The 27,053-nt window shown below is 58.1% G+C and overlaps 1 protein-coding gene across 1 annotated transcript in view; it reads left to right on the forward strand.

The window, feature by feature from the left end:
- LOC139255579 (spectrin beta chain, non-erythrocytic 5-like) overlaps positions 1 to 25,389 on the forward strand; it is a gene marked incomplete at its 3' end in the record, with an annotated part of 292,546 nt that extends 267,157 nt beyond the window's left edge. Inside the window, exons 9-11 of the mRNA XM_070873953.1 lie at positions 11,575 to 11,664; positions 23,447 to 23,568; positions 25,227 to 25,389. Of these exons, the coding sequence (XP_070730054.1) occupies positions 11,575 to 11,664; positions 23,447 to 23,568; positions 25,227 to 25,389 (375 nt within the window). The remainder of the gene's footprint in view (positions 1 to 11,574; positions 11,665 to 23,446; positions 23,569 to 25,226) is intronic.
- Positions 25,390 to 27,053: the final 1,664 nt, after the last annotated feature.

Below are 27,053 nucleotides of genomic sequence, written 5' to 3' on the forward strand. Positions count from 1 at the left end.
AGGGGTGTAGGGGCTGGAGGAGGTTACAGAGATAGGGAGGGGTGTAGGGGCTGGAGGGGGTTACAGAGATAGGGAGAGTGTGGGGCTGGAGGAGGTTACAGAGATAGGGAGGGGTGTAGGGGCTGAAGGAGGTTACAGAGATAGGGAGGGGTGTAGGGGCTGGAGGGGGTTACAGAGATAGGGAGGGTGTGGGGCTGGAGGAGGTTACAGAGATAGGGAGGGGTGTAGGGGCTGGAGGAGGTTACAGAGATAGGGAGTGGTGTAGGGGCTGGAGGAGGTTGCAGAGATAGGGAGGGGTGTAGGGGCTGGAGTGGGTTACAGAGATAGGGAGGGGTGTAGGGGCTGGAGGAGGTTACAGACATAGGGAGGGGTGTGGGGCTGGAGGAGGTTACAGAGATAGGGAGGGGTGTATGGGCTGGAGGAGGTTACAGAGATAGGGAGGGGTGTGGGGCTGGAGGAGGTTACAGAGATAGGGATGGGTGTGGGGCTGGAGGAGGTTACAGAGATAGGGAGGGGTGTAGGGGCTGGAGGAGGTTACAGAGATAGGGAGGGGTGTAGGGCTGGAGGAGGTTACAGAGATAGGGAGGGGTGAAGGGGCTGGAGGAGGTTACAGAGATAGGGAGGGGTGTAGGACTGGAGGGCGTTGCAGAGATAGGGAGGGGTGTAGGGCTGGAGGAGGTTACAGAGATAGGGAGGTCTGTAGGGGCTGGAGGGGATTACAGAGATAGGGAGGGATGTAGGGGCTGGAGGGTGTTACAGAGATAGGGAGGGTGTAGGGGCTGGAGGAGGTTACAGAGATAGGGAGGGGTGTAGGGGCTGGAGGAGGTTACAGAGATAGGGAGGGGTGTAGGGCTGGAGGGGGTTACAGAGATAGGGAGGGTGTGGGGCTGGAGGAGGTTACAGAGATAGGGAGGGGTGTAGGGGCTGGAGGAGGTTACAGAGATAGGGAGGGGTGCAGGGGCTGGAGGAGGTTACAGAGATAGGGAGGGGTGTAGGGGCTGGAGGGGGTTACAGGGATAGGGAGGGGTGTAGGGCTGGAGGGGGTTACAGAGATAGGGAGGGGTGTAGGGGCTGGAGGGGATTACAGAGATAGGGAGGGGTGTAGGGGCTGGAGGGGATTACAGAGATAGGGAGGGGTGTAGGGCTGGAGGGGGTTACAGAGATAGGGAGGGGTGTAGGGGCTGGAGGGGGTTACAGGGATAGGGAGGGGTGTAGGGCTGGAGGGGGTTACAGAGATAGGGAGGGGTGTAGGGGCTGGAGGGGGTTACAGAGATAGGGAGGGGTGTAGGGGCTGGAGGGGGTTACAGGGATAGGGAGGGGTGTAGGGGCTGGAGGAGGTTACAGAGTTAGGCAGGGGTGTAGGGCTGGAGGGGGTTACAGAGATAGGGAGGGGTGTTGGGGCTGGAGGGGGTTACAGAGATAGGGAGGGGTGTAGGGGCTGGAGGAGGTTACAGAGATAGGGAGGGGTGTAGGGGCTGGAGGGGGTTACAGAGATAGGGAGGGGTGTGGGGCTGGAGGAGGTTACAGAGATAGGGAGGGGTGTAGGGGCTGGAGGGGGTTACAGAGATAGGGAGGGGTGTAGGGGCTGGAGGGGGTTACAGGGATAGGGAGGGGTGTAGGGGCTGGAGGGGATTACAGAGATAGGGAGGGGTTTAGGGGCTGGAGGGGGTTACAGAGATAGGGAGGGGTGTAGGGGCTGGAGGAGGTTACAGAGATAGGGAGGGGTGTAGGGGCTGGAGGGGGTTACAGAGATAGGGAGGGGTGTAGGGCTGGAGGGGGTTACAGAGATAGGGAGGGGTGTAGTGGCTGGAGGAGGTTACAAGATAGGGAGGGGTGTAGGCACTGGAGGGGGTTACAGAGATAGGGAGGGGTGTAGTGGCTGGAGGAGGTTACAAGATAGGGAGGGGTGTAGGGACTGGAGGAGGTTACAGAGATAGGGAGGGGTGTAGGGCTGGAGGGGGTTACAGAGATAGGGAGGGGTGTAGGGACTGGAGGAGGTTACAGAGATAGGGAGGGGTGTAGGGGCTGGAGGGGGTTACAGAGATAGGGAGGGGTGTCGGGGCTGGAGGAGGTTACAGAGATAGGGAGGGGTGTGGGACTGGAGGGGGTTACAGAGATAGGGAGGGGTGTAGGGGCTGGAGGGGGTTACAGAGATAGGGAGGGGTGTCGGGGCTGGAGGAGGTTACAGAGATAGGGAGGGGTGTAGGGGCTGGAGGGGGTTACAGAGATAGGGAGGGGTGTCGGGGCTGGAGGAGGTTACAGAGATAGGGAGGGGTGTGGGACTGGAGGAGGTTACAGAGATAGGGAGGGGTGTGGGACTGGAGGGGGTTACAGAGATAGGGAGTGGCGAGGCCATGGAGGGATTTGAACAGGAATATGATAATTCTGAGTTGGAGGCGTCACCATGGGGCGGTTGTCCAGGAGGTGTGGAATTGTGTTTGGGGGTTGTCTCTGAGAGGCCTGTGCCCGATGGGTCAGTGGGTATCGCCAGGGTGTGTGGGCAAAGCAGCTCGGGGCAACATGTCCTGGTGATGTAGGAACAAGTAGACACGTGTCCGCAGCACGAGAGCGGCCGGACTGGCGAGAGGCGATCTCCCTCACCAGGTGGTCAACCAGGACTCAGTGGGTCTCACTCTCGCCTCCGAGGCAAGGACTCATGGGTAGCTGTCGCGCTCCAGGGATCTAAGCCCATAATCTAGGCTGACACTCCCGTGCACTACTGAGGGAGCGCTGCACTGTCGGAGGGGCAGTACTGAGGGAGTGCTGCACTGTCGGAGGGGAACTAATGAGGGAGTACCGCACTGTCGGAGGGGCAGTACTGAGGGAGTGCTACACTGTCGGAGGGGCAGTACTGAGGGAGTGCTGCAGTGTCAGAGGGCAAGTACTGAGGGAGTGCCGCACTGTCAGAGGGGCAGTACTGAGGGAGTGCCGCACTGTCGGAGGGGCAGTACTGAGGGAGTGCTGCACTGTCAGAGGGGCAGTACTGAGGGAGTGCCGCACTGTCAGAGGGGCAGTACTGAGGGAGTGCCACACTGTCAGAGGGGCAGTACTGAGGGAGTGCCGCACTGTCAGAGGGGCAGTACTGAGGGAGTGCCGCACTGTCGGAGGGGCAGTACTGAGGGAGTGCCGCACTGTCGGAGGGGCAGTACTGAGGGAGTGCTGCACTGTCAGAGGGCAAGTACTGAGGGAGTGCTGCACTGTCAGAGGGCAAATACTGAGGGAGCGCCGCACTGTCGGAGGGGCAGTACTGAGGGAGTGCCGCACTGTCGGAGGGGCAGTACTGAGGGAGTGCCGCACTGTCGGAGGGGCAGTACTGAGGGAGCGCCGCACTGTCGGAGGGGCAGTACTGAGGGAGCTCTGCACTGTCGGAGGGGCAGTACTGGGGGAGTGCTGCACTGTCGGAGGGGCAGTACTGAGGGAGTGCCGCACTGTCGGAGGGGCAGTACTGAGGGAGCTCTGCACTGTCGGAGGGGCAGTACTGGGGGAGTGCTGCACTGTCGGAGGGGCAGTACTGAGGGAGTGCCGCACTGTCGGAGGGGCAGTACTGAGTGAGTGCCGCACTGTCGGAGGGGCAGTACTGAGGGAGTGCCGCAGTGGCGGAGGGGCAGTACTGAGGGAGTGCCGCAATGTCGGAGGGGCAGTACTGAGGGAGTGCTGCACTGTCGGAGGGGCAGTACTGAGGGAGTGCCACACTGTCGGAGGGGCAGTACTGAGGGAGTGCCGCACTGTCAGAGGGGCAGTACTGAGGGAGTGCTGCACTGTCGCTGGGGCAGTACTGAGGGAGTGCCACACTGTCGGAGGGGCAGTACTGAGGGAGTGCCGCACTGTCGGAGGGGCAGTACTGAGGGAGTGCCGCACTGTCGCTGGGGCAGTACTGAGCGAGTGTTATTATTGGTAATAATATTTATGATTGTAAATGAGGAAACATCTGTAGGGAGCAGCAATGCAGTGGGACCGGGACGGGACGGTTTCAGTGATTAGCAATAATTACACTCACAATGCTAAGTATTACGATTAATAATTGCACATATCGGTAAGGTCAGACTTGGGTTGCATGAGGGGAGTTTTTAGATGTTGAATCTGGAGTTCGGAGGGTTAACGGCTGGGCGAGCCGTCGAATTATGAAGCATCTATTCTAACAGCCTCCTTTTAAACCTTTCTTTCACTCTGCTCGCATGAGAATTGGCAGATTTACACATTACCTCATCCATAAGGCCAGTTTTAACCAGAATCATTCCCCATTGCCAGAACTGAACTGTCAATCATATCATTGAACAGGAACCAGTTCCAGGGCCCACGTCTCTTCGACAGGCCAGCTAACTCTTGCCTTGGGCCCTGAGAGCAGCTAATCCCACAGAGAAGGGCTGAGATCGCTATTGGGCCTCGGAAAAGGACAGCTTACATAGGAACATAAAAACATAAGAAATAGGAGCAGGAGTCGGCCATTTGGCCTCTCGAGCCTGCTCCGCCATTCAATAAGATCATGGCCGATCCGATCATGGACTCAGCTCCACTTCCCCGCCCGCTCCCCAGAACCCTTCACTCCCTTATCGCTCAAAAATCTGTCTATCTCCGCCTTAAATATATTCAATGACCCAGCCTCCACAGCTCTCTGGGGAGCGAATGCCACAGATTTACAAACCTCTGAGAAGAAATTCCTCCTCATCTCAATTTTAAATGGGCGGCCCTTTATTCTGAGACTATGCCAGCTAGTTCTAGATTCCCCCACGAGGGGAAACATCCTCTCTGCATCTACCCTGTCAAGCCCCCTCAGAATCTTACACGTTTCAATAAGATCACCTCTCATTCTTCTAAACTCCAATGTGTAAATTCCTGTCCCCTCAGTACAGATTCACACGAGGCATGTAGTGAAGTCAAGGTCACTCTGGACCTGCACCTTTATTTCACAGCTCTGGAATGCTGCACTTGCCTGAGACCTGTCCTTATATTCCTGTCTCTTGCAAGTGCACCCCTGGTGGTAAGGTATGCTGGTGGTTACAGGTCATATCTTATTACAGTCATGTATAGCATGTTAGGATACAGTTATATATAATAATGTAAGATACATTACATCACCTCCCCCAAGGTCTTATTGTCTTTATAGGTTCAGTCTCTCAGGTGGTCTATGCTCTCGCGTGGAGCGTCTGAGTTATGGTTCAGTTGTTTGACTTGGGGTCTGTTTTTCTTTGGGTGTGGTTGCTGGTATCTCGCCTGGGCTGTCTGTTTCGATTGGTGTGATTGTTGTTGACTCGCCTGGGCTGTCTGTTGGGATTGCCCTTTCCTCAGGTTGTTCCCTCTGTCTGTCCACCAGGTGTGGTACGAGTTCCACATTGTAGTCTGCCTCTGGTTCCGCAGTGTTGTTGGTAAATCTGCTTTTGACTTGGTCTACATGCCTCCAGCAGGTTTGGCCAGTGTCCATTTGTACTACCAGTAGCCTGTTTCCTTCCTTGCCCGTTACTGTCCCTGCAAGCCATTTGGGACCCCTGCCATAGTTTAGTACAAACACTTTGTCCCCTATCTCATTCCATCTCCCCCTCAAATTTCTGTCATGGTACTTTGCCTCAACTATTTTGTGCATGTCTGGGAGGATTAATGAGAGCCTTGTTTTTAAAGTCCTTTTCATCAACAGTTGCGCGGGGGGATCCCAGTCAGTGAGTGCGGACGAGATCTGTATGCCAGCAGCAGTCACGACAGGCGACCCTGCAGCGTGGGACCTTGGATTTTGAGCATGCCTTGTTTAATGATTTGCACTGCTCTCTCCGCCTGGCCGTTGGAGGCCGGCTTGAACGGTGCCGTCTTGACGTGATTTATGCCGTGGTCAATTATAAAGTCTTGGAATTCTGCGCTGGTGAAGCACGGACCATTGTCACTGACCAATATGTCAAGGATTCCGTGCGTTGCAAACATGGTTGCGAGGCTCTCCACAGTGGTGGAGGTTGTGCTCGAGTTTAAAATGGTGCATTCGATCCACTTTGAAAATGCATCTACAACTACGAGGAACATTTTGCCCATGAATGGGCCCGCATAGTCTACGTGCATCCGTGACCACGGTTTGGTAGGCCAGGGCCAGGGGCTCAGTGGAGCCTCCCTGGGGGCATTGCTGAGTTGGGCACAAATGGTGCACCTTCGGACGCAGAGCTCCAAGTCCGCGTCAATACCAGGCCATCAGACGTGGGATCTGGCTATGGCCTTCATGAGAACGATCCCCGGGTGCTCGCGGTGGAGCTCCCGGAAAAATACCTCTCTGCCTCGCAGAGGCATGACTACTCGGCTGCCCCACATCAGGCAGTCTGCTTGTAGTGACAGCTCATGCATGCGCCTGTGAAAGGTTTTAATTCCTCGGGCCAGGCATCGCGAGCCTCTGCCCAGTCACCGGTTAGGACACATCTTTTTACTAAGGATAACGTGGGGTCGCTGGCCGTCCAGGCTCTGATTTGGCGAGCCGTCATGGGCGAACCTGTGGACTCAAAGGCATTGATTGCCATGACTATCTCACAGTCCTGTTCATCAGACCCTTCCGTGGTCGCCAGGGGTATCCTGCTGAGCGCGTCGGCACAGTTGTCTGTGCCTGGTCTGTGCCTTATGGTATAGTCGTATGACGCCAGCATGAGTGCCCACCGTTGAATGCGCACCGAGGCGTTGGCATTTATTGCCTTGCTCTCGGATAGGAGGGACGTGAGGTGCTTGTGGTCGGTTTCTAATGCTAACTTGGCCCTGAAAAGGTATTGGTGCATCTTTTTGACACCGTACACGCACGTGAGCGCCTCCTTCTCTACCATTCCGTACCCGCACTCCGCCCGCGAAAGTGACCTGGAGGCATAAGCTATGGGTTGTAATTTGCCCGCACTATTGACATGTTGCAAAACACACCCGACCCCATACGCTGACTCATCGCATGTGAGAACTAACTTTTTACCTGGGTCAAAGAAAGTCAAAACACTGTTGGAACACAAGGTTGCGTGCCTTATTGAAGGCGCGTTCCTGGGCATCTCCCCAAAACCAATCGCACCCCTTCCTGAGTAGCACGTGGAGAGGCTCCAGCAGCGTGCTTAAGTTCTGCATAAAGTTCCCAAAGTAACTGAGTAGCCCGAGAAAGGCGCGCAGTTCTGAGACATTCCGGGGCCTGGGTGCCAGGCGAATTGCTTCTGTTTTGGACTCTGTTGGGCGGATTCCATCAGCGGCAATCCTGCCCAAAAATTCAACCTCGGGTGCGAGAAACAGGCACTTGGATTTCTTGACTCGTAGGCCTACCCGATCCAACCGCTTTAGTACTTCCTCCAAATTGCGGAGATGGGAGTCGGTGTCCCTGCCCGTGATAAGTATGTCGTCTTGAAAAACAACCGTCCCCGGGATGGACTTGAGCAGACTCTCCATGTTGCGCTGGAAAATGGCAGCTGCCGACCTGATGCCGAATGGGCATCGATTGTACATGAAAAGGCCTCGATGTGTGTTGATGGTGGTGAGTAGCTTGGATTCCTCGGTCAATTCTTGCATTATATACGCAGATGTGAGGTCTAGTTTTGAGAAAAGTTTACCTCCAGTCAGTGTGGCAAATAAGTCCTCCGCTCTGGGCAGCGGGTACTGGTCCTGTAGGGAGACTCTGTTTATGGTAGATTTGTAGTCCCCACTGATTCGTACGGATCCATCAGGCTTCATGACTGGGACGATGGGACTTGCCCAGTCGCTAAATTCCACAGGTGATATAATGCCTTCCCGCAGAAGCCTGTCTAGTTCATGTTCAATCTTTTCCCTCATCACATAGGGTACAGCTCTGGCCTTGTGATGGACCGGTCTAGCATCCTGTGTGATGTAGATTTTGACTTTGGCTCCTTTGAAAGTGCCCACACCTGGCTGAAAGAGATGTTCAAATCGCTTTATAACTGTTGAGCAGGAGGTCTGTTCCTCTAATGACATGGCATGGACATCATCCCGTTTCCAATTTAGTTTTGCCAGCCAGCTTCTCCCCAGCAGTGCTGAGGGGTCTCCGGGGACAATCCACAGGGGAAGTCGGTTCACTGTCCCTTTGTGTGTGACAGAGAGCATGGCGCTGCCGAGGACTGGTACGATTTCTTTGGTATAGGTCCTTAGTTTGGTGTCGACCCTTGTGAGTTTTGGTCTGTCTCTTTTATGTGGCCACAGTTGTTCAAATTGTTGAGCGCCCATGAGAGATTGACTCGCTCCCGTATCCAGCTCCATGTTGACAGATATCCCGTTGAGTAGGACCCTCATCATTATAGGGGGCATCCTGTTGTAGGAGCAGCGGCCATTGATCGTGTTGACCCGCTGTACATCGGTGTCCTGGGTACTGTCCCCACCATCTTATGTTCCGCTTTCCAACCCATCCGATTCGTATACCAGCCATGCTGCCGTTTTTTTGCACATGCGGGCCAAATGCCCTGTATATTAACAATTTCTGCAAACAGCCTGCTGAAATCGACACCCCCTGGACGAGTGCCCACCCCCACACCTCCAGCACAGACCTGTTCTATTGTTTAAAGTGTTCACAAAGAATGAGCTGCATCTGGCTGATCTCTCTTGAGCTTCTCTCAGTTTGTAGTTGATGAGGTGTGAACGGCCGTTCCTGTGGTCCTTGATGGCCTCTGCCTGCTGTCGAGAGCCTGTTCTCCCGGTTTTGTCTGTGTGTGGGGGTAGCAGCTTTTCTAATGCTGTGAACTCCTTGTTCTATTATTTTGTTAGTTGTCGTACCTGCATTGTAAATTAACCTCGTTTCTTCTTCCCCTACCAAGAATGTCTGTGCAACCAGTGCTGCTGCCTCTAAGGTCAGGTTCTTGGTCTCTATGAGCTTTCGGAATATGCCTCCTTGGCCTATTCCTTCAATGAAAAAGTCTCTCAGCATTTCTCTCCTCAGTTCATCGGAGAACTCACATAAGCTAGCCAACCTCCGAAGTTCCGCCACGAAGTCGGGTATGCTCTGGCCCACACAGCGTCTGTAGTTGTAGAACCTGTGTCTGGCCATGTGTAGGCTGCTCGCTGGCTTCAGGTGGTCTCTTACCAGTGTGCTCAATTCTTCAAACGACTTGCTTGCTGGTTTCTCGGGTGCCAACAGATCCTTCATGAAAGCGTATGATTTCGAGCCACAGCTGGTCAAGAGATGGGCTCTTCTCTTGTCTGCCTTATCGTCTCCGAACCAGTCTTTGGTTACAAAGCTTTGCTGGAGCCTTTCTATAAAGTCCTCCCAATTGTCTCCCGCATTGTATTTTTCATCTGATCCATTGTTCGCCATTCTGTGGATTCTGTAATCCCGTAACTTGTCGCCACTGTAAAGTCATGTCCCCTCAGTACAGATTCACACGAGGCATGTAGTGAAGTCAAGGTCACTCTGGACCTGCACCTTTATTTCACAGCTCTGGAATGCTGCACTTGCCTGAGACCTGTGCTTATATACCTGTCTCTTGCAAGTGCACCCCTGGTGGTAAGGTATGCTGGTGGTTACAGGTCATATCTTATTACAGTCATGTATAGCATGTTAGGATACAGTTATATATAATAATGTAAGATACATGACACAATATGTATAGGCCCAACTTGCTCAGCCTTCCTTCATAAGAAAGCCCCTTTATCTCCGGAATCAATCTCATGAACCTTCTCTGAACAGCCTCCAATGCAAGTATATCCTTCCTTAAATACAGAGACCAAAACTGCACGCAGTACTCCAGGTGTGGCCTCACCAATACCCTGTACAGTTGTAGCAGGACTTCTCTGCTTTTATCAGCCATGATCTTATTGAATGGCGGAGCAGGCTCGAGGGGCTAGATGGCCTACTCCTGTTCCTAATTCTTATGTTCTTATACTCTATTCCCTTTGCAATAAAGGCCAACATTCCATTTGCCTTCCTGATCACTTGCTGTACCTGCATACTAACTGTTTGTGTTTTATGTACAAGAACCCCCAGGTCTCTCTGTACTGCAGCACTTTGCAATTTTTCTCCATTTAAATTATAATTTCCTTTGTTAAAGCTTATAGCCAAATGCCTGATAACTATTAATGCCCACTTTTTGATTCGTTGATAGGATGTGGGCCTGTCTGGCAAGGCCAGCATTTATTGCCCATCCCTAATTGCCCTTGGACTGCTGCAGTCCGTGTGGTGAAACTGTTGCAGTTTGCCCTTGTGGTTTGTTACAATGGAGTGTCTCACTGGGGCATGTCAGAGGGGCAGTTAAGAGTCAATCACATTGCTGTGGGTCTGGAGTCGCATGTAGGTCAGACCGTGTAAGGGGGACAGATTTCCTTCCCTAAAGGGTGTTCGTGAATCGATGGGTGTTTACGACAATCCGGTAGTTTACATAAGAACATAAGAAATAGGAGCAGGAGTAGGCCATACGGCCCCTCGAGCCTGCATTCAATACGATCATGGCTGATCTGATCATGGACTCAGCTCCACTTCCCCGCCCGTTCCCCATAACCACTTATCGTTTAAGAAACTGTCTATCTCTGTCTTAAATATATTCAATGTCCCAGCTTCCACAGCTCTCGGAGGCAGCGAATTCCACAGATTTACAACCCTCTGAGAGAAGAAATTCCTCCTCATCTCAGTTTTAAATGGGCGGCCCCTTATTCTAAGACCATGTCCCCTAGTTCTTGTCTCCCCCATCAGTGGAAACATCCTCTCTGCATCCACCTTGTCAAGCCCCCTCATAATCTGATACGTTTCGATAAGATCACCTCTCATTCTTCTGAATTCCAATGAGTAGAGGCCCAACCTACTCAACCTTTCCTCAAAAGTCAACCCCCTCATCCCCGGAATCAACCTAGTGAACCTTCTCTGAACTGCCTCCAAAGCAAGTATATCCTTTCGTAAATATAGAAACCAAAACTGCACGCAGTACTCCAGGTGTGGCCTCACCAATACCCTGTATAGCTGTAGCATGACCTCTCTGCTTTTATACTCCATCCCCTTTGCAATAAAGGCCAAGATTCCATTGGGCTGCCTGATCACTTGCTGTACCTGTATACTGACCTTGTGTGTTTCATGCACAAGTACCCCCAGGTCCCGCTGTACTGCGGCACTTTGCAATCTTTCTCCATTTAAATAATAACTTGCTCTTTAATTTTTTCTGCCAAAGTGCATGACCTCACACTTTCTGACATTATACTCCATCTGCAAAATTTTTGCCCACTCACTTAGCCTGTCTACGTCCCTTTGCAGATTTTTTGTGCCCTCCTCACACATTGCTTTTCCTCCCATCTTTGTATCATCAGCAAACTTGGCTACATTACACTCAGTCCCTTCTTCCAAGTTGTTAATATAGATTGTAAATAGTTGGGGTCCCAGCACTGATCCCTGCTGTACCCCACTGGTTACTGATTCATGTCTCTGGATCATTAGTCCAGGCCTCTCGGTTACTCGTCCCATAACATAACCACTCTGGTACCGTAGTTCACTGAACTGGCACAAGTGAAAAGTTAATGTAAAGAATGAACCCGTTCCGAACGGCAGGTCCTGTGGGCTGGGTGGTTGGGCGGGATTGTGGGCTGGGTGTTGCAATTGGGCCTGAGGTTAGGAGTCACACCCACCTGCCCCGCTGGGGCTAAAGTTTCTCCTTTTGTCTCCAGCAGAGGGCGAGCGACACCGACCCAGACACTGACGGTGAAACCCACCCAGCAACTCACAGAGATCTTCGGGACATAGCGTCACAGATGCTGGTTTGTATCGACTGACTGGCGAGGGACTGGGGGCTGTGGGGCGGGCAGGGAAGTTCAGCCGCACAGGTCGGCTGATCAGCAAAGCCTGTGGACAGGGACAAAAAGCAATCAGAACGGAGAATGGGATGTTGGCCCTTATTTCAAGGGAGCTGGAATACACAGGGCAGCAAGTGATGTTACAGCCGTACACAGCTTGGGTCAGACACCATCCTGAGCACTGCGTCCATCTGTGGGCCCCGCCCATAGGGAGGATATATCGGCCTCAGAGGGGGAGCAGCTCAGATTCACCAGAGTGGTACCGGCGATAACTTCAGTGCTCAGCACTCTCGCCTCTGAGTCAGAAGGGTGTGGGTTCAAGTCCCACTCCAGCAACTTCAGCACAGAAATCAAGGCTGACACTCCAGAGACTGAGAGAGCACTGCACTGTCGGAGGGGCAGTACTGAGGGAGTGCTGCACTGTCGGAGGGGCAATACTGAGGGAGCGCCGCACTGTCGGAGGGGCAATACTGAGGGAGTGCTGTACTGTCGGAGGGGCAGTACTGAGGGAGTGCTGTACTGTCGGAGGGGCAGTACTGAGGGAGCGCTGTACTGTCGGAGGGGCAATACTGAGGGAGTGCCGCACTGTCGGAGGGGCAGTACTGAGGGAGTGCTGCACTGTCGGAGGGGCAGTACTGAGGGAGTGCCGCACTGTCGGAGGGTCAGTACTAAGGGAGTGCTGCACTGTCGGAGGGTCAGTACTGAGGGAGTGCCGCACTGTCGGAGGGTCAGTACTGAGGGAGTGCTGCACTGTCGGAGGGGCAGTACTGAGGGAGCGCCGCACTGTCGGAGGGGCAATACTGAGGGAGTGCTGTACTGTCGGAGGGGCAGTACTGAGGGAGTGCTGTACTGTCGGAGGGGCAGTACTGAGGGAGCGCTGTACTGTCGGAGGGGCAATACTGAGGGAGTGCCGCACTGTCGGAGGGGCAGTACTGAGGGAGTGCTGCACTGTCGGAGGGGCAGTACTGAGGGAGTGCCGCACTGTCGGAGGGTCAGTACTAAGGGAGTGCTGCACTGTCGGAGGGTCAGTACTGAGGGAGTGCCGCACTGTCGGAGGGTCAGTACTGAGGGAGTGCTGCACTGTCGGAGGGGCAGTACTGAGGGAGTGCCGCACTGTCAGAGGGGCCATACTGAGGGAGCGCCGCACTGTCGGAGGGGCAGTACTGAAGGAGCACTGCACTGTCGGAGGGGCAGTACTGAGGGAGTGCCGCACTGTCGGAGGGTCAGTACTGAGGGAGTGCTGCACTGTCGGAGGGTCAGTACTGAGGGAGTGCCGCACTGTCGGAGGGGCAGTACTGAGGGAGTGCCGCACTGTCAGAGGGGCCGTACTGAGGGAGTGCCGCACTGTCGGAGGGGCAGTACTGAGGGAGCACTACACTGTCGGAGGGGCAGTACTGAGGGAGTGCTGCACTGTCGGAGGGTCAGTACTGAGGGAGTGCTGCACTGTCGGAGGGTCAGTACTGAGGGAGTGCCGCACTGTCGGAGGGGCAGTACTGAGGGAGTGCCGCACTGTCGGAGGGGCAGTACTGAGGGAGTGCCGCACTGTCAGAGGGGCCGTACTGAGGGAGTGCCGCACTGTCAGAGGGGCCGTACTGAGGGAGCGCCACACTGTCAGAGGGGCCGTACTGAGGGAGCGCCACACTGTCGGAGGGGCAGTACTGAGGGAGCACTGCACTGTCGGAGGGGCAGTACTGAGGGAGCGCCGCACTGTCGGAGGGGCAGTACTGAGGGAGTGCCGCACTGTCGGAGGGGCAGTACTGAGGGAGCGCTGCACTGTCGGAGGCGCAGTACTGAGGGAGTGCTGCACTGTCGGAGGGGCAGTACTGAGGGAGTGCTGCACTGTCGGAGGGGCAGTACTGAGGGAGTGCTGCACTGTCAGAGGGGCAGTACTGAGGGAGCGCTGCACTGTCGGAGGGGCAGTACTGAGGGAGTGCTGCACTGTCGGAGGGGCAGTACTGAGGGAGTGCTGCACTGTCGGAGGGGCAGTACTGAGGGAGTGCTGCACTGTCGGAGGGGCAGTACTGAGGGAGTGCTGCACTGTTGGAGGGGCAGTACTGAGGGAGTGCTGCACTGTGGGAGGGGCAGTACTGAGGGAGCGCCGCACTGTCGGAGGGGCAGTACTGAGGGAGTGCTGCACTGTCGGAGGGGCAGTACTGAGGGAGCGCCGCACTGTCGGAGGGGCAGTACTGAGGGAGTGCCGCACTGTCGGCGGGGCAGTACTGAGGGAGTGCCGCACTGTCGGAGGGGCAGTACTGAGGGAGTGCTGCACTGTCGGAGGGGCAGTACTGAGGGAGTGCCGCACTGTCGGAGGGGCAGTACTGAGGGAGTGCTGCACTGTCGGTGGTGCCGTCTTTCGGATGAGACGTTGAACCGAGGTCCCATCCGCTCTCAGGTGTATGTAAAGAATCCCATGACACTATTTCGAAGAGGAGCAGGGGATTTATCCCCGGTGTCCTGGGGCCAATATTTATCCCTCAATCAACTTTACAGAAAAGCAGATTATCTGGTCATTATCACAGTGCTGTGTGTGGGAGCTTGCTGTGCGCAAATTGGCGTTTCCCACATTACAACAGTGAGTACACTGCAAAAGTACTCCATTGGCTGTAAAGCGCTTTGAGACATCCGGTGGTCGTGGAAGGCGCTATAGGAATGCACGTCTTTCTTTTGACTGAGGGGGTGAAATGATGAGCAGAGTTTGCACAGAATGGGTTTGTTTTCCCTCGAGTGTGGGAGGTCACCGGGCTGGGCTGCCCGGCAGCCCTCATGGGTCACGTTCAGCCTGCGCAGCACCAGGATCGCGACCCCCGACCTCTCGGCCCGTCTCTGGCCGGTCAGCGCCTCGCTGCTGGCTGGCCCTTGCTGTGCACACATCAACCGCGCTGTTCCCCGGACAGAACCGCAGTGACTGCACCTAAAGACAGAATGTGCATTTCTGCCGCGCCTGACACCGCCTCCTGACATCACAAAGCGCTTCACAGCCAATCAAGTTCTTTTAAAGTCTGGTCAGCGTCCGGGGTTGGCTGTGAAGGCCTTTGCGAGGCCCCAGGGATGGGAAAGCTGCTGTATAAACCGGAGTTCTTCCTGCTGTTACACGGAGAGGACGGGAGAGCAAGTGAAGCATTGGGCTGTCAACAACAATAATAACGTGTTTATATAGCGCCTTTAACATCGTGAAGTATCCCACGGCGCTTCACAGGAGCGTTAGAAGACAAAAGAATACATTTGACACCGAGCCAGCGAGGGAGAAACTAGGGCGGGCGACCAAAAGCTGGGTCAGAGAGGGAGGTTTTAAGGAGCGTCCTGCAGGAGGAGAGAGAGGTGGAGAGGCGGAGAGGTTTAGGGAGGGAGTTCCAGAGCTTGGGGCCCAGGCAACAGAAGGCACGGCCACCGATGGTGGAGCGATTATAATCAGGGATGGTCAGGAGGGCAGAATTAGAGCAGTGCAGATATCTCGGGGGGGTTGTGGGGCTGGTGGAGGTTACAGAGATAGGGAGGGGGCGAGGGCCATGGAGGGATTTGTAAACAAGGATGAGAATTTTGAAATCGAGGCATTGCTTATCCGGGAGCCAATGTAGGTCAGCGAGCACAGGGGCCTGATGGATGAGTGGGACTTGGTGTGAGTTAGGACACGGGGCAGTGAGCACAGGGGGTGATGGGTGAGTGGGACTGGGTGTGAGTTAGGACACGGGGCAGTGAGCACAGGGGGTGATGGGTGAGTGGGACTTGGTGTGAGTTAGGACACGGGGCAGTGAGCACAGGGGGTGATGGGTGAGTGGGACTTGGTGTGAGTTAGGACACGGGGCAGTGAGCACAGGGGGTGATGGGTGAGTGGGACTTGGTGCGAGTTAGGACGCAGGGCACAGGGGGTGATGGGTGAGTGGGACTGGGTGCGAGTTAGGACACGGGGCAGTGAGCACAGGGGGTGATGGGTGAGTGGGACTGGGTGTGAGTTAGGACACGGGTCAGTGAGCACAGGGGGTGATGGGTGAGTGGGACTGGGTGCGAGTTAGGACACGGGGCAGTGAGCACAGGGGGTGATGGGTGAGTGGGACTGGGTGCGAGTTAGGACACGGGGCAACGAGCACAGGGGTTGATGGGTGAGTGGGACTTGGTGCGAGTTAGGACGCAGGGCACAGGGGGTGATGGGTGAGTGGGACTCGGTGTGAGTTAGGACACGGGGCAGTGAGCACAGGGGGTGATGGGTAAGTGGGACTCGGTGCGAGTTAGGACAGGGGGCAGTGAGCACAGGGGGTGATGGGTGAGTGGGACTTGGTGCGAGTTAGGACATGGGGTCAGCGAGCATAGGGGGTGATGGGTGAGTGGGACTTGGTGCGAGTTAGGACGCAGTGCACAGGGGGTGATGGGTGAGTGGGACTGGGTGTGAGTTAGGATATGGGGCACAGGGGGTGATGGGTGAGTGGGACTTGGTGCGAGTTAGGACGCAGTGCACAGGGGGTGATGGGTGAGTGGGACTGGGTGTGAGTTAGGATATGGGGCACAGGGGGTGATGGGTGAGTGGGACTCGGTGTGAGTTAGGACACGGGGCAGTGAGCACAGGGATGATGGGTGAGTGGGACTCGGTGTGAGTTAGGACACGGGGCAGTGAGCACAGCGGGTGATGGGTGAGGGGGACTCGGTGTGAGTTAGGACACGGGGCAGTGAGCACAGGGATGATGGGTGAGGGGGACTCGGAGCGAGTTAGGACACGGGGCAGTGAGCACAGGGGGTGATGGGTGAGTGGGACTCGGTGTGAGTTAGGACACGGGGCAGTGAGCACAGGGGGTGATGGGTGAGTGGGACTGGGTGCGAGTTAGGACACGGGGCAGTGAGCACAGGGGGTGATGGGTGAGTGGGACTCGGTGTGAGTTAGGACACGGGGCAGTGAGCACAGGGGGTGATGGGTGAGTGGGACTCGGTGCGAGTTAGGACACGGGGCAGTGAGCACAGGGGGTGATGGGTGAGTGGGACTCGGTGCGAGTTAGGACACGGGATGCCAAGTTTTCGATGACCTCCAGTTTACGTAGGGTATAATGTGGGAGGCCGGCCAGCAGTGCATTGGAGTAGACACGTCTCGAGGTAACAAAGGCAGGGATAAGGGTCATCGACAGGAGTGATTGGAGCTGGGGGTAGGAGTTAGTCGGGCCTGTTTTCTGGGCCCAGAATCGGTGCAAGGCCCCGAGACCCACCCCAAACTGGTCCTCGGGCCTCAGCTGCACGTCTCGGGGGAGCTGCCGGCTCCTGTCTCGCCACCAGAGGCAGCTCGGCCCACGGGAACGATGTCTTTTGGGCCTGATGTACGTTCCGGGAGGGGCTTCGGAATGGACAGTGGAGGGGTGGGAGTGGAGAACACCAGGATTGTGGGTCGGGGAACTCCTCCTCACTCCACAGGAATGGGGTGTTTGTTTTTAACCAACGTCTCTGGAGAGTCCTGAGCTGGGCCAGGCTCCTGGGGAACTGGTTTCCTCCGAAGGGAATGATTCTGGAGTTAATGACTTTCACACCAGTCCACTCCACCGAGCCAGAGTTCCTGCTCCTGCTCGTGTTTATCACCCCCAACATAGGTCAGGTCAAGGTCGGACCCTGTCTCCTCCTCGAGTTCCATAACCTGCCGGGAAAATCATTCAAATCATTGGTTCAGCCGCAGTTGGCATATTGTGAGACCTTTGTCAGGCGTTGGGCTCCTCATTATTTAAGGGGTCTAAAAAGAACAATAACGTTCCCTTATATCGCGCCGTTAACGTAGTAAAATGTCCGAAGGCACTACACAGGAGTATTATCAAACAAAATTTGACTCTGAACCACATCAGGAGACATTCAGACCAGTGAGGATCAAAGAGGTAGATTTTAAGGAGCATCTTAAAGGAGGAGAGAGAGGCAGAGATGTTCGGCAGGGAGTTCCAGAGCTTGGGGCCCAGGCAGCTAAAGGCACGGCCATCAATGGTGGAGTGATTACAATCAGGGATGCCCAAGAGGGCAGAATTGGAGGGGCGCAGACATCTCGGGGCTGGGTGGGTGTGGGGGTTGTGGGGCTGGAGAAGATTACAGGGATAGGGAGGGGCAAGGCCCTGGAGGGATTTAAAAACAAGGATGAGAATTTTGAAATTGAGACATTACTTAACCGGGAGCCAATGTAGGTCAGCGAGCACAGGGGGTGATGGGTGAGTGGGACTGGGTGCGAGTTAGGACACGGGGCAGTGAGCACAGGGGGTGATGGGTGAGTGAGACTCGGTGCGAGTTAGTACACTGCGCAGTGAGCACAGGGGGTGATGGGTGAGTGAGACTCGGTGTGAGTTAGGACACGGGGCAGTGAGCACAGGGGGTGATGGGTGAGGGGGACTCGGTGTGAGTTAGTACACTGCGCAGTGAGCACAGGGGGTGATGGGTGAGTGGGACTCGGTGTGAGTTAGGACACGGGGCAGTGAGCACAGGGGGTGATGGGTGAGGGGGACTCGGTGTGAGTTAGGACACGGGGCAGTGAGCACAGGGGGTGATGGGTGAGTGAGACTCGGTGCGAGTTAGGACACGGGTCAGTGAGCACAGGGGTTGATGGGTGAGTGAGACTCGGTGTGAGTTAGGACACTGCGCAGTGAGCACAGGGGGTGATGGGTGAGTGGGACTCGGTGCGAGTTAGGACATGGGGCAGTGAGCACAGGGGGTGATGGTTGAGTGGGACTGGGTGCGAGTTAGGACACGGGGCACAGTAGGTGATGGGTGAGCGGGACTGGGTGTGAGTTCGGACATGGGGCAGTGAGCACAGGGGGTGATGGGTGAGTGGGACTCGGTGCGAGTTAAGACACGGGGCAGCGAGCACAGGGGGTGATGGGTGAGCGGGACTCGGTGTGAGTTAGGACACGGGGCAGTGAACACAGGAGGTGGTGGGTGAGTGGGACTTGGTGCGAGTTAGGACACGGGGCACAGGGGGTGATGGGTGAGTGGGACTGGGTGTGAGTTAGGACACGGGGCAGTGAGCACAGGGGGTGATGGGTGAGTGGGACTTGGTGCGAGTTAGGACACGGGGCAGTGAACACAGGAGGTGGTGGGTGAGTGGGACTTGGTGCGAGTTAGGACACGGGGCACAGGGGGTGATGGGTGAGTGGGACTGGGTGTGAGTTAGGACACGGGGCAGTGAGCACAGGGGATGATGGGTGAGCGGGACTCGGTGCGAGTTAGGACACGGGGCAGTGAACACAGGAGGTGGTGGGTGAGTGGGACTTGGTGCGAGTTAGGACACGGGGCACAGGGGGTGATGGGTGAGCGGGATTTGGTGTGAGTTAGGACACGGGGCAGTGAGCACAGGTGGTGATGGGTGAGTGGGACTTGGTGCGAGTTAGGTTACGGGGCAGTGAGCACAGGGGGTGATGGGTGAGTGGGGCCTGGTGCGAGTTAGGACATGGGGCAGTGAGCACAGGGGGTGATGGTTGAGTGGGACTGGGTGCGAGTTAGGACACGGGGCACAGTAGGTGATGGGTGAGCGGGACTGGGTGTGAGTTCGGACATGGGGCAATGAGCACAGGGGGTGATGGGTGAGTGGGACTGGGTGTGAGTTAGGACACGGGGCAGTGAGCACAGGGGGTGATGGGTGAGTGGGACTTGGTGCGAGTTAGGACACGGGGCACAGGGGGTGATGGGTGAGCGGGACTTGGTGCAAGTTAGGACACGGGGCACAGGGGGTGATGGGTGAGCGGGACTTGGTGCGAGTTAGGACACGGGGCAGTGAGCACAGGGGGTGATGGGTGAGTGGGACTGCGTGCGAGTTAGGACACGGGGCACAGGGGGTGATGGGTGAGCGGGACTCGGTGTGAGTTAGGACACGGGGCAACGAGCATAGGGGGTGATGGGTGAGGGGGACTCGTTGCGAGTTAGGACACGGGGCAGTGAGCACAGGGGGTGATGGGTGAGTGGGACTGGGTGCGAGTTAGGACACGGGGCACAGGGGGTGATGGGTGAGCGGGACTGGGTATGAGTTAGGACACGGGGCAGTGAGCACAGGGGGTGATGGGTGAGTGGGACTCGGTGCAAGTTAGGACACGGGGCAGCGAGCACAGGGGGTGATGGGTGAGTGGGACTGGGTGCGAGTTAGGACACGGGGCAGTGAGCACAGGGGGTGATGGGTGAGTGGGACTGGATGTGAGTTAGGACACGGGTCAGTGAGCACAGGGGGTGGTGGGTGAGTGGGACTCGGTGTGAGTTAGGGCACGGGGCAGCGAGCACAGGGGGTGATGGGTGAGCGGGACTGGCTGTGAGTTAGGACACGGGGCAGTGAGCACAGAGGGTGATGGGTGAGTGGGACTGGGTGTGAGTTAGGACACGGGGCAGTGAGCACAGGGGGTGATGGGTGAGCGGGACTGGGTGCGAGTTAGGACACGGGGCAGTGAGCACAGGGGGTGATGGGTGAGCGGGACTTGGTGCGAGTTAGGACACGGGGCAGTGAGCACAGGGGGTGATGGGTGAGTGGGACTCGGTGCGAGTTAGGACACGGGTCAGTGAGCACAGGGGGTGATGGGTGAGTGGGACTGGGTGTGAGTTAGGACACGGGTCAGTGAGCACAGGGGGTGATGGGTGAGTGGGACTGGGTGTGAGTTAGGACACGGGCAGTGAGCACAGGGGGTGATGGGTGAGTGGGACTGGGTGTGAGTTAGGACACGGGGCAGTGAGCACAGGGGGTGGTGGGTGAGTGGGACTTGGTGGGAGTTAGGACACGGGGCAGTGAGCACAGGGGGTGGTGGGTGAGTGGGACTTGGTGTGAGTTAGGACACGGGGCAGTGAGCACAGGGGGTGATGGGTGAGTGGGACTCGGTGTGAGTTAGGACACGGGGCAGTGAGCACAGGGGGTGATGGGTGAGTGGGACTCGGTGCGAGTTAGGACACGGGGCAGCGAGCACAGGGGGTGATGGGTGAGTGGGACTGGGTGCGAGTTAGGACACGGGGCAGTGAGCACAGGGGGTGATGGGTGAGTGGGACTTGGTGCGAGTTAGGACACGGGGCACAGGGGGTGATGGGTGAGCGGGACTTGGTGCGAGTTAGGACACGGGGCACAGGGGGTGATGGGTGAGCGGGACTTGGTGCGAGTTAGGACACGGGGCAGTGAGCACAGGGGGTGATGGGTGAGTGGGACTGCGTGCGAGTTAGGACACGGGGCACAGGGGGTGATGGGTGAGCGGGACTCGGTGTGAGTTAGGACACGGGGCAACGAGCATAGGGGGTGATGGGTGAGGGGGACTCGTTGCGAGTTAGGACACGGGGCAGTGAGCACAGGGGGTGATGGGTGAGTGGGACTGGGTGCGAGTTAGGACACGGGGCACAGGGGGTGATGGGTGAGCGGGACTTGGTGCGAGTTAGGACACGGGGGCAGTGAGCACAGGGGGTGATGGGTGAGTGGGACTCGGTGTGAGTTAGGACACGGGGCAGCGAGCACAGGGGGTGATGGGTGAGGGGGACTGGGTGCGAGTTAGGACACGGGGCACAGGGGGTGATGGGTGAGGGGGACTGGGTATGAGTTAGGACACGGGGCAGTGAGCACAGGGGGTGATGGGTGAGTGGGACTCGGTGCAAGTTAGGACACGGGGCAGCGAGCACAGGGGGTGATGGGTGAGTGGGACTGGGTGCGAGTTAGGACACGGGGCAGTGAGCACAGGGGGTGATGGGTGAGTGGGACTGGATGTGAGTTAGGACACGGGTCAGTGAGCACAGGGGGTGGTGGGTGAGTGGGACTCGGTGTGAGTTAGGGCACGGGGCAGCGAGCACAGGGGGTGATGGGTGAGCGGGACTGGCTGTGAGTTAGGACACGGGGCAGTGAGCACAGGGGGTGATGGGTGAGCGGGACTTGGTGCGAGTTAGGACACGGGGCAGTGAGCACAGGGGGTGATGGGTGAGTGGGACTCGGTGCGAGTTAGGACACGGGTCAGTGAGCACAGGGGGTGATGGGTGAGTGGGACTGGGTGTGAGTTAGGACACGGGTCAGTGAGCACAGGGGGTGATGGGTGGTGGGACTGGGTGTGAGTTAGGACACGGGCAGTGAGCACAGGGGGTGATGGGTGAGTGGGACTGGGTGTGAGTTAGGACACGGGGCAGTGAGCACAGGGGGTGGTGGGTGAGTGGGACTTGGTGGGAGTTAGGACACGGGGCAGTGAGCACAGGGGGTGGTGGGTGAGTGGGACTTGGTGTGATTTAGGACACGGGGCAGTGAGTACAGGGGGTGATGGGTGAGTGGGACTGGGTGTGAGTTAGGACACGGGGCAGTGAGCACAGGGGGTGATGGGTGAGTGGGACTCGGTGCGAGTTAGGACACGGGGCAGCGAGCACAGGGGGTGATGGGTGAGTGGGACTGGGTGCGAGTTAGGACACGGGGCAGTGAGCACAGGGGGTGATGGGTGAGTGGGACTGGATGTGAGTTAGGACACGGGGCAGTGAGCACAGGGGGTGATGGGTGAGTGGGACTGGGTGCGAGTTAGGACATGGGGCAGTGAGCACAGGGGGTGATGGGTGAGTGGGACTGGGTGCGAGTTAGGACATGGGGCAGTGAGCACAGGGGGTGATGGGTGAGCAGGACTGGGTGTGAGTTAGGACACGGGTCAGTGAGCACAGGGGGTGGTGGGTGAGTGGGACTCGGTGTGAGTTAGGGCACGGGGCAGCGAGCACAGGGGGTGATGGGTGAGCGGGACTGGCTGTGAGTTAGGACACGGGGCACAGGGGGTGATGGGTGAGTGGGACTGGGTGCGAGTTAGGACACGGGTCAGTGAGCACAGGGGGTGATGGGTGAGTGGGACTCGGTGCGAGTTAGGACACGGGGCACAGGGGGTGATGGGTGAGTGGGACTGGGTGCGAGTTAGGACACGGGGCAGTGAGCACAGGGGGTGATGGGTGAGCGGGACTTGGTGCGAGTTAGGACACGGGGCAGTGAGCACAGGGGGTGATGGGCGAGTGGGACTCGGTGCGAGTTAGGACACGGGTCAGTGAGCACAGTGGGTGATGGGTGAGTGGGACTGGGTGTGAGTTAGGACACGGGTCAGTGAGCACAGGGGGTGATGGGTGAGTGGGACTGGGTGTGAGTTAGGACACGGGCAGTGAGCACAGGGGGTGATGGGTGAGTGGGACTGGGTGTGAGTTAGGACACGGGGCAGTGAGCACAGGGGGTGATGGGTGAGTGGGACTGGGTGCGAGTTAGGACACGGGGTCAGCGAGCACAGGGGGTGATGGGTGAGTGGGACTGGGTGCGAGTTAGGACACGGGGGCAGTGAGCACAGGGGGTGATGGGTGAGTGGGACTCGGTGTGAGTTAGGACACGGGGCAGTGAGCACAGGGGGTGATGGGTGAGTGGGACTGGGTGCGAGTTAGGACACGGGGTCAGCGAGCACAGGGGGTGATGGGTGAGTGGGACTGGGTGTGAGTTAGGACACGGGGCAGTGAGCACAGGGGGTGATGGGTGAGTGGGACTGGGTGTGAGTTAGGACACGGGGCAGCTGAGTTTTGGATGAACTGGAGTTTAGAGAGGGTGGGAGATGGATCAGGAATGTGTTGGAATAGTCGAGTCTGGAGGTAGCAAATGGCGGGCGGAAGCTTATAAAATGAGTCCCATAAATGTAACGGTGGGATCATGGCCGACACGGACCGGCAGGATTTGTTCCCGATTCCCGCCGTGTACCGGGACAACACGTGGGGTAAACCAGGCAGCAGCGATTCAGGATTGGCGAGCTCGGCCAGGGTCCTTGCCCTTCACACTCACCTCACCCCCTTCTCTTCTCTCCAGATGCTGGACGTGAGCGCCAGTCAGCTGTCGGGCCTCTATCCCACCCTGGCCCAACACATCCTGCCGCTACACAGGGAGGTCAAGGGGCACTGGGCCCTGTTGCAGCAAGGTTCCAAACTCAGGTAATCACAGATTCACAGAAATGTACTGCACGGAAGGAGGCCATTCGGCCCATCGTGTCCGCGCCGGCCGACCAAGAGTCTATCCAGTCTAATCCCCCTTCCCAGCTCTCGGTCCGTAACCCTGCAGGTTACGGCACTTCAGGGGCACATCCAGGTACTGTTTAATTGTGGTTAGGGTTTCTGCCTCTACCACCCTTTCAGGCCGTGAGTTCCAGACCCCCACCTCCCTCTGGGTGAAGACATTTCCCCACAAATCCCCTCTACCTCCCCCCAATTACTTTCAATCTCTGCCCCCTGGTTGTTGACCCCTCTGCCAAGAGAAACAGGTCCTTCCTATCCACTCTATCCAGGCCCCTCATCATTTTATACACCTCAGTGAGGTCTCCCCTCAGCCTCCTCTGTTCCAAAGAAAACGAACCCAGAAAAGTGCGGGCTGTGGCGGGGCAGGGTTGATAAACGGCCTGCTCCTCAGCTGTCTGTCAGGCTCTGACGGAGGCTATTTTCAGGCCTACCCTAGCAGTCCAAGCCTGGTATCATTACCCAGTCCAGCGACCTCCATGACCCCCGACCCTCACATCCTGAAGAAGTCCGTCACGGACTGACCCACTGCCCCACCCTCCACAGAGAGAAGTCCTTCGTCCCCTCTGCCTTTGACCCCCATGTCCCAACAGGGTGAAAGGTCAGTGTCACACCAGCACCCATCGAACTGGGGCTCAGGGTGACACCAGCACCCATGGACCTAGAGCTCAGGGTGACAACAGCACCCATGGACCTCGGGCTCAGGGTGACACCAGCACCCATCGAACTGAACCTCAGGGTGACACCAGCACCCATGGACCTGGGGCTCAGGGTGACTCCAGCACCCATGGACCTGGGGCTCAGGGTGACACCAGCACCCATGGACCTGGGGCTCAGGGTGACTCCAGCACCCATGGACCTGGGGCTCAGGGTGACACCAGCACCCATGGACCTGGGGCTCAGGGTGACTCCAGCACCCATGGACCTGGGGCTCAGGGTGACTCCAGCACCCATGGACCTGGGGCTCAGGGTGACTCCAGCACCCATGGACCTGGGGCTCAGGGTGACACCAGCACCCATGGACCTGGGGCTCAGGGTGACTCCAGCACCCATGGACCTGGGGCTCAGGGTGACTCCAGCACCCATGGACCTAGGGCTCAGGGTGACTCCAGCACCCATGGACCTAGGGCTCAGGGTGACTCCAGCACCCATGGACCTGGGGCTCAGGGTGACTCCAGCACCCATGGACCTAGGGCTCAGGGTGACTCCAGCACCCATGGACCTGGGGCTCAGGGTGACTCCAGCACCCATGGACCTGGGGCTCAGGGTGACTCCAGCACCCATGGACCTGGGGCTCAGGGTGACTCCAGCACCCATGGACCTGGGGCTCAGGGTGACTCCAGCACCCATGGACCTGGGGCTCAGGGTGACTCCAGCACCCATGGACCTGAGACCTGGTCACTGGGTTTTATTGCGAGTAAAGAACGAGATAGGACGCTCTGAGGGAAGGGCAATGAACCCAATGCAGAATGACGGAGACGGGTACGAGGCTGAGATGGCTTTAGCAAGGGGCTGCAGCATGTCCGTCCCCGCGAGGATATGAGACGGAGATTGTTACAGAGGCTGTGTCTTTCCCCTAGGAGAAAGGCGCCGGGGGTTTGGACACAGGGGCCAGGTTTATCCAGCGGAGAAGACCCTGCCTCCACCTCCCATCCAGTGTCCAACAGCGAGCCGGGACGGCCAGAGGGAGGGCCGCTGAGAAATCAGCCCCTCGAGGCATCAGAGAGGGAGCAGCATGGCACGGTCAGTGTGTGGGGGGGAGGGGCACGGTCAGTGTGTGGGGGGAGGGGCACGGTCAGTGTGGGGGGGAGGGGCACGGTCAGTGTGTGGGGGAGGGGCACGGTCAGTGTGTGGGGGGAGGGGCACGGTCAGTGTGTGGGGGAGGGGCACGGTCAGTGTGTGTGGGGGAGGGGCACGGTCAGTGTGTGTGGGGGAGGGGCACGGTCAGTGTGTGTGGGGGAGGGGCACGGTCAGTGTGTGGGGGAGGGGCACGGTCAGTGTGTGGGGGGGAGGGGCACGGTCAGTGTGTGGGGGAGGGGCACGGTCAGTGTGTGGGGGAGGGGCACGGTCAGTGTGTGTGGGGGAGGGGCACGGTCAGTGTGTGGGGGAGGGGCACGGTCAGTGTGTGGGGGAGGGGCACAGTCAGTGTGTGGGGGAGGGGCACGGTCAGTGTGTGGGGGAGGGCACGGTCAGTGTGTGGGGGAGGGGCACGGTCAGTGTGTGTGGGGGAGGGGCACGGTCAGTGTGTGGGGGAGGGGCACGGTCAGTGTGTGGGGGAGGGGCACGGTCAGTGTGTGGGGGAGGGGCACGGTCAGTGTGTGGGGGAGGGGCACGGTCAGTGTGGGGGGAGGGGCACGGTCAGTGTGTGTGGGGGAGGGGCACGGTCAGTGTGTGGGGGAGGGGCACGGTCAGTGTGTGTGGGGGAGGGGCACGGTCAGTGTGTGGGGGAGGGGCACGGTCAGTGTGTGGGGGAGGGGCACGGTCAGTGTGTGTGGGGGAGGGGCACGGTCAGTGTGTGGGGGAGGGGCACGGTCAGTGTGTGTGGGGGAGGGGCACGGTCAGTGTGTGTGGGGGAGGGGCACGGTCAGTGTGTGTGGGGGAGGGGCACGGTCAGTGTGTGGGGGGGAGGGGCACGGTCAGTGTGTGTGGGGGAGGGGCACGGTCAGTGTGTGGGGGAGGGGCACGGTCAGTGTGTGTGGGGGAGGGGCACGGTCAGTGTGTGGGGGGAGGGGCACGGTCAGTGTGTGGGGGGGAGGGGCACGGTCAGTGTGTGGGGGAGGGGCACGGTCAGTGTGTGGGGGAGGGGCACGGTCAGTGTGTGGGGGAGGGGCACGGTCAGTGTGTGGGGGAGGGGCACGGTCAGGGTGTGGGGGAGGGGCACGGTCAGTGTGTGGGGAGGGGCACGTCATGTGTGGGGGAGGGGCACGGTCAGTGTGTGGGGGAGGGGCACGGTCAGTGTGTGGGGGAGGGGCACGGTCAGTGTGTGTGGGGGAGGGGCACGGTCAGTGCACGGTCAGTGTGTGGGGGAGGGGCACGGTCAGTGTGTGTGGGGGAGGGGCACGGTCAGTGTGTGGGGGAGGGGCACGGTCAGTGTGGGGGGGAGGGGCACGGTCAGTGTGTGGGGGGGAGGGGCACGGTCAGTGTGTGGGGGAGGGGCACGGTCAGTGTGTGGGGGAGGGGCACGGTCAGTGTGTGTGGGGGAGGGGCACGGTCAGTGTGTGGGGGGAGGGGCACGATCAGTGTGTGGGGGAGGGGCACGGTCAGTGTGTGGGGGAGGGGCACGGTCAGTGTGGGGGGGAGGGGCACGGTCAGTGTGTGTGGGGGAGGGGCACGGTCAGTGTGTGGGGGAGGGGCACGGTCAGTGTGTGGGGGAGGGGCACGGTCAGTGTGTGGGGGAGGGGCACGGT

Source organism: Pristiophorus japonicus, unplaced genomic scaffold (genome assembly GCF_044704955.1).
Source record: "Pristiophorus japonicus isolate sPriJap1 unplaced genomic scaffold, sPriJap1.hap1 HAP1_SCAFFOLD_613, whole genome shotgun sequence".
In the NCBI taxonomy this organism is placed as follows: Eukaryota; Metazoa; Chordata; class Chondrichthyes; family Pristiophoridae; genus Pristiophorus; species Pristiophorus japonicus.